The sequence below is a fragment of the Stegostoma tigrinum genome, chromosome 4 (assembly GCF_030684315.1).
Source record: "Stegostoma tigrinum isolate sSteTig4 chromosome 4, sSteTig4.hap1, whole genome shotgun sequence".
Taxonomy (NCBI): Eukaryota; Metazoa; Chordata; class Chondrichthyes; order Orectolobiformes; family Stegostomatidae; genus Stegostoma; species Stegostoma tigrinum.
Window position 1 is genome coordinate 18,235,117 of NC_081357.1, and position 13,159 is coordinate 18,248,275.

The 13,159-nt window shown below is 43.7% G+C and overlaps 1 protein-coding gene across 3 annotated transcripts in view; it reads left to right on the forward strand.

Moving 5' to 3' along the window:
* Nucleotides 1-13,159, forward strand: part of plb1 (phospholipase B1) — a 233,711-nt gene that overhangs the window by 116,772 nt on the left and 103,780 nt on the right. For all 3 annotated transcript variants that reach the window (XR_009445665.1, XM_059645186.1, XM_059645187.1), the window contains exons 39-40: nt 3,163-3,263; nt 5,069-5,150. Coding sequence is in view for 2 of the 3 variants with exons in the window: in XM_059645186.1 (XP_059501169.1) it covers nt 3,163-3,263; nt 5,069-5,150 (183 nt within the window). In the remaining variant the exon portion in view is untranslated. The remainder of the gene's footprint in view (nt 1-3,162; nt 3,264-5,068; nt 5,151-13,159) is intronic.

Consider the following 13,159-nt stretch of genomic DNA (forward strand, 5'->3'; position numbering starts at 1 on the left):
ACTCCACCGACCTTAGTGTCGTCTGCAAATTTACTAACCCATCCTTCTACGCCCTCATCCAGGGCATTTATAAAAATGACAAACAGCAGTGGACCCAACACCGACCCTTGCGGTACACCACTAGTAACTGGTCTCCAGGATGAACATTTCCCATCAACTACCACCCTCTGTCTTCTTTCAGCAAGCCAATTTCCGATCCAAACTGCTATATCTCCCACAATCCCATTCCTCCGCATTTTGTACAAGATATGATAGAATTCACTCTGAAGTTTGAGATTGAGGAGCTGGAATCAGATGTAATAGTATTACAACTGACTAAAGGTAACTGCAAAGACATGAGGAAAGAGATGGCCAGAGTTAAATCGAAGAGGAACCTAACGGGGAAGATAGTGGAACAGCAATGGCAGGGGTTTCTTGGGCAAATTAAGGAGGCACAGCAGAAATTCATCCCCAGAAAGAAGACGCATACTAAGGGGATGATAAGAAAACCATGGTGACAAGGGAAGTCAGGAACAGCGTAAGACAAATGCCCACAATGTGGTGAAGGTTAGTGGGAAGTGAGGGGGTTGGGAAGCCTTTAAAAAACGAGCAGAGAATAACTGAAGAAGCAATAAGGAGAGAAGAAGATGAAATATGAGAGTAAGCTAGCTAGTAATTTAAAACATTATTTCATGTGTTTTTTTATATATATAAAAGGTAAGCGAAAGGCAAGAGTGGACATTGAACTGCTTGAACATCAGGCTGGCAAAGTGGTGATGGGTAACAAATAAATAACAAAGAATCTGAATAGGTACTTTGCATCAGTCTTCCCAGTGTAAAACACCAGCAGGATACCAGAACTTCAAGAGAGCCGGGGGAAAGGTAAGGAGAATGTGCTGGGGAGGCTGAGAGGTCTAAAGGTGGAAAACATCATCTGACATGGATGGACTACACCCAGGCTTCTAAGGAAATAGCTAAGAAGATTGTAGAGACATTGGTGGTGGTCTTTCAGGAATCACTGGAGTTGGGGAGCATCCTAGAGAACTGGAAAATGGCTGATGTAATGCTGCTATTTAAGAAGTGAAGGACATAAGAGAGGAAATTGTAGGTTGGTTGACGTAGTCATTGGCAAGATTTCAGGGTCAAATATTAAGGATAGGATTGTGGAGTGCTAGGAAGTGCATTGTAAAATTGGCTAAGTTAGCACAGCTATGTCAAGGGGAGGTCATGCCTGACTTCATTGAGGAGGTGAAAAACAAGTTACGTTAGGGAGAGCCAGTGAACTTGATCTTTTTGGGGTTTCCAAAGGGCTCTTGACAAGGTACTACCTGGAAGGCAGCTAAATAAGATCCCATTTGTCAGGGACAAGGACTTAGGAGTTCTTGTTCAAGATTCTCTTAATAAGGTTCATGTGCAGGTTCAGTTGGCGGTTAGGAAGGCAAGAGGGCTAGAATGCAATCGCAGAGATATATTGCCAAGGCTACATAATGCTCCAATCAAACATCACATGGAATATTGTGAGCAGTTGTGGACCCTGTACCTAAGAAAGAATGTGCTGGCATTGAAATAGATCCAGAGGAAGTTTATGAGAATGATCCCAGGGATGAAGAGTTTGTAATATGAGGAGTGGTTGAGGACTCTGGATCTATACTCAATGAAGTTTTGAAGGATGAGAGGGGATTTCATTGAAACTTACAGAATGCTGAGAGGCCTGGATTGGGTGTACGTGGAGAAGTAGGAGAGACGAGGACCCGCAAGTACAGCTTCAGAAAGAACGAATGACCCTTTGGAACTGAGTTGAGGACAAATGTCTTCAGCTGGGAGGTGGTGAATCTGTGGAACACATTGCCACAGAGGGCTGTGAAAGCCAAGTCATTTAGTATCTTTAAAGTGGGCTCACGCTGACATAATGCAGTGGGAGATCATCCTTCCCCAGCAAAGAAATGCATGTTTTATTATTAATACCCCATCTGTACAAAAACTGTCATTGAGTACTTTACACATCTGCAGAATGAATACTATGCATTTTGCTGAACAAAGGCACATTTTGTTTATCAATCAGAATGCATAGACAATCAGCACCCTCGTCCCATGCAGAATAGGTGTTGTTCCCCATTTAATTTGGTATTCTTGCAAATTGTCCTGATGAGATGAAAACCTTCCACAAGATGTGTCTTTTTTTTGGGAGGAATGCCCAGGTTCCACGCGACCAAACAATTATTTGACACTCTGCATATAAGACTATTTTTTCAGAGATAATGGGAACTGCAGATGCTGGAGAATTCCAAGTTAATAAAATGTGAGGCTGGATGAACACAGCAGGCCAAGCAGCATTTCAGGAGCACAAAAGCTGACGTTTCGGGCCTAGACCCTTCATCAGAGAGGGGGATGGGGAGAGGGAGCTGGAATAAATAGGGAGAGAGGGGGAGGCGGACCGAAGATGGAGAGTAAAGAAGATAGGTGGAGAGGAGAGTATAGGTGGGGAGGTAGGGAGGGGATAGGTCAGTCCAGGGAAGGCGGACAGGTCAAGGGGGTGGGATGAGGTTAGTAGGTAGCTGGGGGTGCGGCTTGGTGTGGGAGGAAGGGATGGGTGAGAGGAAGAACCGGTTAGGGAGGCAGAGACAGGTTGGACTGGTTTTGGGATGCAGTGGGTGGGGGGGAAGAGCTGGGCTGGTTGTGTGGTGCAGTGGGGGGAGGGGACGAACCCGCCCCCTCCCCCCACTGCACCACACAACCAGCCCAGCTCTTCCCCCCCACCCACTGCATCCCAAAATCAGTCCAACCTGTCTCTGCCTCCCTAACCGGTTCTTCCTCTCACCCATCCCTTCCTCCCACACCAAGCCGCACCCCCAGCTACCTACTAACCTCATCCCACCCCCTTGACCTGTCCGCCTTCCCTGGACTGACCTATCCCCTCCCTACCTCCCCACCTATACTCTCCTCTCCACCTATCTTCTTTACTCTCCATCTTCGGTCCGCCTCCCCCTCTCTCCCTATTTATTCCAGCTCCCTCTCCCCATCCCCCTCTCTGATGAAGGGTCTAGGCCCGAAACGTCAGCTTTTGTGCTCCTGAGATGCTGCTTGGCCTGCTGTGTTCATCCAGCCTCACAGACTATTTTTTCAACTCAGTTTAGACTTCTGTTGCTCTGTCACCTTTAACTCTGACCTTTTACCTTATTTCAGGTTCCAAGAACTTTCGTCAACCTAATTGAGGTATTAGAACTCATTCCTCTGAGACGCCTCTACCAAGATACTCAGCTGAGTTGTCCCAGAACACTTGTAAGGTATAGTAATTCCACCTTTCTAACAACATTAGAACATAGAACATTCTGGCTTTAGTTTCAGCCCATTTTTTGATGACAGTGTGCGTATATAAATATTATCCATAAAGTTCTTGGTTGAGCAGGGCCACAAAATAACCTCAAATTCTGGGACAACTCTGGATGAATTATGCCTTTACTGGCTTAACCCTTTCTTGTACATTTTTGAAATGCAGATGCTGCTGGCAAGTCCAGCATTTACAGCTCAAATTAACCCAAGATGTTGGAGATGGGCTTCCCCCTTGAGCCGCTGTAGTTGGATTGGCTCAGTCCTTTGAGTATAGGGGTTGGGATGTCATGTTGAGGTATACAGGACGTTGGTGTGGCCTCTTCTGGAATATCGTGTTCAGTTTTGGTTGTCTGGCTGCGGGAATGATATCATTAAATTGGAGAGCATTCAGAAAGAAATTTACCAGCATTTGAATGCAACTATTGAATCTGCTTTCAATCACTGCAATACAGACAGTAACAACTCACTGTGTAAAAAGGTGTTATTTATCTCACTTCACAATGCTTTGGCAATCACCTGAAATCTGTGTCATCTGGTTACTAATACTTCTGCATCGGAAACAATTTTTCCTTATTTGGTGTCATGTTGTGTCATTTAGTCAGAAGTACGCAGTGTTATGAAGGGGTTTCAATTATAATCTTTCTGAATATTCATGTCTGAAAAATTCTGGGAATGTGTTCCTTTGAAGTACAGAGGAGATACCAGGACCTGGTCACTTAAAAGATACTTTGGACGTTTGTGTTAAAAGCGCCCACTGGAAGTCACATGACTTAAGATAACTTTTTGAACTTGTTTATTGGAAATCACATGTCTGAGTTTATGGCTGTCAAGAGAGTGGCCATTTCAGATTGTTTGGAGTTTAGCTGAGATGCAGAGAAATATAGATACATGAAACATTTTTGGAGAGTCCATTGTGAGTGCCGAAAAATTGATACAGCTGGTCTCCTGACAGGACTAGCCTGTTTGAGAGATCCTCTGGACACCTCTTCAATAAACTGTGCCTTTAAAGATCGCAGAGAAAACCACATGTAACCAATAACAATTGTCTGTGTCTGATGACACCTGCCTAAATGTACAAGGATGCTAGACTGAATTGAAAGCCATCTAGAACATCTCATTTACTTTTCTCTTCAAGAACTCCTGGATAGGCACTTGGAGGATAGTAAAATGTAGGGTATGCAGGATAGATTGATCTTAGGAGGAAAATAGGTTGGCACAACATCGTGGGCCGAGAGTGTGTACTGTGCTGTACTTTTCTATGTTCTATGTTCTTCAACTAACAATGATATGGTCAGATGTTTTTAAAACATTAATCTCATTTAAGAAAGTTTCTTTAATTTTTCATTGGCATGTGTGTTGGTTGTTTAGAAGGGTTGTTTTATGACAAATCAATAGTTTTGTGTTTATTAATAAAGCCTAGTTGGTAGATTTGAATTCTGAAATTGATAGATTGGTATGTCTAATTGGCCCTGTGCTGGCCTAGTGATATTGTTGCTGTTTTAAAGCTAAATATATTTTGTGGCAAATGGGGCAGTGGAACGAGAAAAAGTGCACTCCTCCCACGTCTGCCATAATAACAGTAAGGATGCTCTGCCATGATCCCTGGGCATTTCTGTTATCTAGATTGATTGCATCAAAGGCACCTTCTAGAATATAAGGTACATGCTTCCCGGTGTGCACACTGACACATGACCCAATGAAATGCATTACATGAAAATGCAAAAACTGTGAGAAATTGATTTTATACTGTTTCCAACAGAATGCTGTGTTACTGTGTGGTGAAACCCAACGAAAACTCTCCAGAGCTACAGATGATGAGCGAAGCCAACAAAGCCTATCAGGTATTTCACATCACTGGTTGTGACCCATTGGTCTCATTTGGTTACATTGCTGCTCCTGTTATATTGTTGTTCTTCTGTTATAACAATGGCATTGCTATGGTAGAGGTGGTGTGATGGTTTTGCTTTTGCACTGGTGTAGTGATGATGTTACTGTTTTACATGTGGCGATCGTGCTGGTGTAGTGATGACGCTGTTTTACAGGTGTAATGATGGGTTCAGACATAGTGATGGTGTTACTGTTTTACCAATGCAGTGATGGTGTTTGTTTTAAATTTATTCATGGGATAAGGGCATCACTGGCTAGGCAGCATTTATTGCCCCTCCCTTATTGCCCAGAGGGCAATTAAGAGTCAATCACATTGCTGTGGGTCTGGAGCCACATGTAGGCCCGATCAGGTAAAGATGGCAGTTTCATTCCCTCATGGGCATGAGTGAACCAGATGGGTTTTGCCCCGATAATCAACAATGGTCATCATTAGACCAAATTCCACCAACTGCCGTGGCAGGATTCGAACCCAGGTCCCCAGAACAATATGTGGGTCTCTGGATGAATAATCCAGTCATAATACTGCTAGGCCATCACCTCCCCAACTGTTGTTGTGGTGTGAGGCTGTGCTTGCTATTGTACTGGGACAGTAATGGTGCTGCTGTTATACTGGTGTAGTGGTGGTGGCACTGTTATACTGGTGTAAGACCATAAGACCATAAGACATATGAGTGGAAGTGAGGCCATTCGGCCCATCAAGTCCACTCCGCCATTTAAATCATGGCTGATGGGCATTTCAACTCCAATTCCCTGCACTCTCCCCGTAGCCCTTGATTCCTTCTGAGATCAAGAATTTGTTGATCTCTGCCATCCAACGTCCCGGCCTCCACTGCACTCCGTGGCAATGAATTCCACAAGCCCACCACTCTCTGGCTGAAGAACTGTCGTCTCATTTCCGTGTTAAATTTACCCCCTCTAATTTTAAGGCTGTGCCTACGGGTCCCAGTCTTCCCGCCTAATGGAAACAACTTCCCAGCGTCCACCCCTTCTATGCCATACATTATCTTGTAAGTTTCTATCAGATCTCCCCTCAACCTTCTAAACTCTAATAAGTACAATCCCAGGATCCTTAGCCATTCATCATACATTAAACCTACCATTCCAGGGATCATCCGTGTGAATCTCCGCTGGACACGCTCCAGGGCTAGTATGTCCTTCCTGAGGTGTGGGGCCCAAAACGGGACACTGTATTCTAAATGGGGCCTAACGAGAGCTTTATAAAGTCTCAGAAGCACATCGCTGCTTTTATATTCCAACCCTCTTGAGATAAACGACAACATTACATTCGCTTTCTTAATCACGGACTCTACCTGCAAGTTAACCTTTAGAGAGTCCTGGACCAACACTCCCAGATCCCTTTGTACTTCTGCTGTGCGAATTTTCTCACCATTTAGAAAATAGTCCATGCCTGTATTCTTTTTTCCAAAGTGCAAACCTCACACTTACTCACATTGAATTTCATCAGCCATTTCCTGGACCACTCTCCTAAATTGTCTAAATCTTTCTGCAGCTTCCCCACCTCCTCAGTATTACCTGCCTGTCCACCTATCTTCGTATCATCGGCAATTTCGCCAGAATGCCCCCAGTCCCTTCATCCAGATCATTAATGTATAAGATGAACAGCTGCGGCCCCAACACTGAACCCTGCGGGACACCACTCGTCACTGGTTGCCATTCAGAAAAAGAGCCTTTTATCCCAACTCTCTGCCTTCTGTCAGACAGTCAATCCTCAATCCAAGCTGGTAGCTCACCTTGAACACCATGGGGCCTCACCTTGCTCAGCAGCCTCCCGTGAGGCACCGCATCAAAGGCCTTTTGGAAGCCTAGATAGATAACATCTACTGGGTTTCCGTGGTCTAACATACTTGTTACCTCTTCAAAGAATTATAACAGATTTGTCAGGCACGACCTCCCCTTACTAAATCCATGCTGACTTGCTCTAATCTGACCCTGCACTTCCAGGAATTTAGAAATCTCATCCTTGACAATGGATTCTAGAATTTTACCAACTACTGAGGTTAGGTTAATTGGCCTATAATTTTCCACCTTTTGCCTTGATCCTTTCTTAAACGATTTTCCAATCATCTGGGACTTTCCCTGACTCCAGTGACTTTTGAAAGATCACGAACAAAGCCTCCGCTATTTCCCCAGCCACCTCCCTCAGAACTCTAGGATGTCGCCCATCGGGGCCAGGAGATTTAGCAATTTTTAGATCTGTTAGCTTTTCTAGCACTTTCTCTTTTGTAATGCCGACCATGCTCAACTCTGCCCCTTTGCTCTCCCTAATTGTTGGCATACTACTCATGTCTTGCACTGTGAAGACTGACGCAAAGTACTTATTAAGTTCTTCAGCTATTTCCTTATCTCTCATCACTAGCCTTCCAGCATCAATTTGGAGTGGCCCAATATCTACTTTGGCCTCTCGTTTGTTTCTTATGTACTGAAAGAAGCTTTTACGATCATTTCTAAGATTGCTAGCTAGCCTACCTTCATATTTGATCTTCTCCTTCCTTATTGCTCTCTTTGTTATCCTCTGTCTGCTTTTATAGCCTTCCCAATCTTCTGATTTCCCAGTGCTCTTGGCCACTTTATAGGCTGTCTCTTTTTCTTTGATATATTTCCTGAATTCCTTTGTCAGCCATGGCTGTCTAATCCCACCCCGGATAATCTTTCTTTTCTTTGGGATGAACCTCTGTACTGTGTCCTCAATTACACCCAGAAACTTCTGCCATTGTTGGTCTATGGTCTTCCCCGCGAGGTTCTGCTTCCAGTCGATTTTCGCCAATTCCTCTCTCATGCCCCTGTAATTACCTTTATTTCACGGTAACTCCATTACATCCGATTTGGCCTTCTCTCTTTCAAACTGCAGACTGAACTCTACCATATTATGATCGCTGCCTCCTAAGTGTTCCCTTACTTTAAGCTCTTTTATGAAGTCTGGCTCATTACATAGCACTAAGGGTGTAGTGGTGGTGGTACTATTATACTTGTGTAGTGGTGTTGTACTGTTATTGGGGTGGTATTGCTGTTGCTGTGGTGCAGTATTGGTATTGCTGTTGTAGTGGTGCAGTATTGGTATTGCTGTTGTAGTGACGCAGTATTGGTATTGCTGTTGTTGTGGTGCAGTATTGGTATTGCTGTTGTAGTGGTGCAGTATTGGTATTGCTGTTGTAGTGGTGCAGTATTGGTATTGCTGTTGTAGTGGTGCAGTATTGGTATTGCTGTTGTTGTGGTGCAGTATTGGTATTGCTGTTGTAGTGGTGCAGTATTGGTATTGCTGTTGTAGTGACGCAGTATTGGTGTTGCTGTTGTAGTGACGCAGTATTGGTATTGCTGTTGTAGTGGTGCAGTATTGGTATTGCTGTTGTAGTGGTGCAGTATTGGTATTGCTGTTGTAGTGGTGCAGTATTGGTATTGCTGTTGTTGTGGTGCAGTATTGGTATTGCTGTTGTAGTGGTGCAGTATTGGTATTGCTGTTGTTGTGGTGCAGTATTGGTATTGCTGTTGTAGTGGTGCAGTATTGGTATTGCTGTTGTTGTGGTGCAGTATTGGTATTGCTGTTGTAGTGACGCAGTATTGGTATTGCTGTTGTAGTGACGCAGTATTGGTATTGCTGTTGTTGTGGTGCAGTATTGGTATTGCTGTTGTAGTGGTGCAGTATTGGTATTGCTGTTGTAGTGGTGCAGTATTGGTATTGCTGTTGTTGTGGTGCAGTATTGGTATTGCTGTTGCAGTGGTGCAGTATTGGTATTGCTGTTGTTGTGGTGCAGTATTGGTATTGCTGTTGTAGTGTCGCAGTATTGGTATTGCTGTTGTTGTGGTGCAGTATTGGTATTGCTGTTGTAGTGGTGCAGTATTGGTATTGCTGTTGTAGTGGTGCAGTATTGGTATTGCTGTTGTTGTGGTGCAGTATTGGTATTGCTGTTGTTGTGGTGCAGTATTGGTATTGCTGTTGTAGTGACGCAGTATTGGTATTGCTGTTGTAGTGACGCAGTATTGGTATTGCTGTTGTAGTGACGCAGTATTGGTATTGCTGTTGTAGTGGTGCAGTATTGGTATTGCTGTTGTTGTGGTGCAGTATTGGTATTGCTGTTGTAGTGGTGCAGTATTGGTATTGCTGTTGTAGTGACGCAGTATTGGTATTGCTGTTGTTGTGATGCAGTATTGGTATTGCTGTTGTTCTGGTGCAGTATTGGTATTGCTGTTGTTGTGGTGCAGTATTGGTATTGCTGTTGTTGTGACGCAGTATTGGTATTGCTGTTGTAGTGACGCAGTATTGGTATTGCTGTTGTAGTGACGCAGTATTGGTATTGCTGTTGTAGTGGTGCAGTATTGGTATTGCTGTTGTAGTGGTGCAGTATTGGTATTGCTGTTGTAGTGGTGCAGTATTGGTATTGCTGTTGTTGTGGTGCAGTATTGGTATTGCTGTTGTAGTGGTGCAGTATTGGTATTGCTGTTGTTGTGGTGCAGTATTGGTATTGCTGTTGTTGTGGTGCAGTATTGGTATTGCTGTTGTTGTGGTGCAGTATTGGTATTGCTGTTGTAGTGTCGCAGTATTGGTATTGCTGTTGTAGTGGTGCAGTATTGGTATTGCTGTTGTTGTGATGCAGTATTGGTATTGCTGTTGTTCTGGTGCAGTATTGGTATTGCTGTTGTTGTGGTGCAGTATTGGTATTGCTGTTGTAGTGGTGCAGTATTGGTATTGCTGTTGTAGTGGTGCAGTATTGGTATTGCTGTTGTAGTGGTGCAGTATTGGTATTGCTGTTGTAGTGATGCAGTATTGGTATTGCTGTTGTTGTGACGCAGTATTGGTATTGCTGTTGCAGTGACGCAGTATTGGTATTGCTGTTGTAGTGGTGCAGTATTGGTATTGCTGTTGCAGTGGTGCAGTATTGGTATTGCTGTTGTAGTGGTGCAGTATTGGTATTGCTGTTGTTCTGGTGCAGTATTGGTATTGCTGTTGTTGTGGTGCAGTATTGGTATTGCTGTTGTAGTGGTGCAGTATTGGCATTGCTGTTGTTGTGGTGCAGTATTGGTATTGCTGTTGTAGTGACGCAGTATTGGTATTGCTGTTGTTGTGGTGCAGTATTGGTATTGCTGTTGTAGTGGTGCAGTATTGGTATTTCTGTTGTAGTGGTGCAGTATTGGTATTGCTGTTGTAGTGGTGCAGTATTGGTATTGCTGTTGTAGTGGTGCTGTATTGGTATTTCTGTTGTAGTGGTGCAGTATTGGTATTGCTGTTGTTGTGGTGCAGTATTGGTATTGCTGTTGTTGTGGTGCAGTATTGGTATTGCTGTTGTTGTGGTGCAGTATTAGTATTGCTGTTGTAGTGGTGCAGTATTGGTATTGCTGTTGTAGTGGTGCAGTATTGGTATTTCTGTTGTAGTGGTGCAGTATTGGTATTGCTGTTGTAGTGGTGCTGTATTGGTATTGCTGTTGTAGTGACGCAGTATTGGTATTGATGTTGCTGTGGTGCTGTATTGGTATTGCTGTTGTAGTGGTGCTGTATTGGTATTGCTGTAGCAGTGGTGCTGTATTGGTATTGCTGTTGTAGTGACGCAGTATTGGTATTGCTGTTGTTGTGGTGCAGTATTGGTATTGCTGTTGTTGTGGTGCAGTATTGGTATTGCTGTTGTAGTGGTGCAGTATTGGTATTGCTGTTGTAGTGACGCAGTATTGGTATTGCTGTTGTTGTGGTGCAGTATTGGTATTGCTGTTGTAGTGGTGCAGTATTGGTATTGCTGTTGTAGTGACGCAGTATTGGTATTGCTGTTGTAGTGGTGCAGTATTGGTATTGCTGTTGTAGTGGTGCAGTATTGGTATTGCTGTTGTAGTGATGCAGTATTGGTATTGCTGTTGTAGTGGTGCAGTATTGGTATTGCTGTTGTAGTGGTGCAGTATTGGTATTGCTGTTGTTGTGGTGCAGTATTGGTATTGCTGTTGTAGTGGTGCAGTATTGGTATTGCTGTTGTAGTGACGCAGTATTGGTATTGCTGTTGTAGTGGTGCAGTATTGGTATTGCTGTTGTAGTGGTGCAGTATTGGTATTGCTGTTGTAGTGGTGCAGTATTGGTATTGCTGTTGTAGTGGTGCAGTATTGGTATTGCTGTTGTAGTGGTGCAGTATTGGTATTGCTGTTGTAGTGACGCAGTATTGGTATTGCTGTTGTAGTGACGCAGTATTGGTATTGCTGTTGTTGTGGTGCAGTATTGGTATTGCTGTTGTTTTGGTGCAGTATTGGTATTGCTGATGTAGTGGTGCTGTATTGGTATTGCTGTTGTTGTGGTGCAGTATTGGTATTGCTGTTGTTGTGGTGCAGTATTGGTATTGCTGTTGTAGTGGTGCAGTATTGGTATTGCTGTTGTTGTGGTGCAGTATTGGTATTGCTGTTGTTGTGGTGCAGTATTGGTATTGCTGTTGTAGTGGTGCAGTATTGGTATTGCTGTGGTTGTGGTGCAGTATTGGTATTGCTGTTGTTGTGGTGCAGTATTGGTATTGCTGTTGTAGTGGTGCAGTATTGGTATTGCTGTTGTTGTGGTGCAGTATTGGTATTGCTGTTGTTGTGATGCAGTATTGGTATTGCTGTTGTTGTGGTGCAGTATTGGTATTGCTGTTGTTGTGGTGCAGTATTGGTATTGCTGTTGTTGTGGTGCAGTATTGGTATTGCTGTTGTTGTGGTGCAGTATTGGTATTGCTGTTGTAGTGGTGCAGTATTGGTATTGCTGTTTTAGTGACGCAGTATTGGTATTGCTGTTGTAGAGACGCAGTATTGGTATTGCTGTTGCTGTGGTGCTGTATTGGTATTGCTGTTGCTGTGGTGCAGTATTGGTATTCCTGTTGTAGTGACGCAGTATTGGTATTGCTGTTGTAGTGGTGCAGTATTGGTATTGCTGTTGTAGTGGTGCAGTATTGGTATTGCTGTTGTAGTGGTGCAGTATTGGTATTGCTGTTGTAGTGGTGCAGTATTGGTATTGCTGTTGTAGTGGTGCAGTATTGGTATTGCTGTTGTTGTGGTGCAGTATTGGTATTGCTGTTGTTGTGGTGCAGTATTGGTATTGCTGTTGTTGTGGTGCAGTATTGGTATTGCTGTTGTAGTGGTGCAGTATTGGTATTGCTGTTGTAGTGGTGCAGTATTGGTATTGCTGTTGTAGTGGTGCAGTATTGGTATTGCTGTTGCAGTGGTGCAGTATTGGTATTGCTGTTGTAGTGGTGCAGTATTGGTATTGCTGTTGTAGTGGTGCAGTATTGGTATTGCTGTTGTAGTGGTGCAGTATTGGTATTGCTGTTGTAGTGACGCAGTATTGGTATTCCTGTTGTAGTGACGCAGTATTGGTATTGCTGTTGTTGTGGTGCAGTATTGGTATTGCTGTTGTAGTGGTGCAGTATTGGTATTGCTGTTGTTGTGGTGCAGTATTGGTATTGCTGTTGTTGTGGTGCAGTATTGGTATTGCTGTTGTAGTGGTGCAGTATTGGTATTGCTGTTGTAGTGACGCAGTATTGGTATTGCTGTTGTAGTGACGCAGTATTGGTATTGCTGTTGTTGTGGTGCAGTATTGGTATTGCTGTTGTAGTGGTGCGGTATTGGTATTGCTGTTGTAGTGACGCAGTATTGGTATTGCTGTTGTAGTGGTGCAGTATTGGTATTGCTGTTGCAGTGGTGCAGTATTGTTATTGCTGTTGTAGTGGTGCAGTATTGGTATTGCTGTTGTTGTGGTGCAGTATTGGTATTGCTGTTGTAGTGACGCAGTATTGGTATTGCTGTTGTAGTGGTGCGGTATTGGTATTGCTGTTGTAGTGGTGCAGTATTGGTATTGCTGTTGTCGTGGTGCAGTATTGGTATTGCTGTTGTAGTGACGCAGTATTGGTATTGCTGTTGTTGTGGTGCAGTATTGGTATTGCTGTTGTAGTGGTGCAGTATTGGTATTGCTGTTGTAGTGGTGCAGTATTGGTATTGCTGTTGTAGT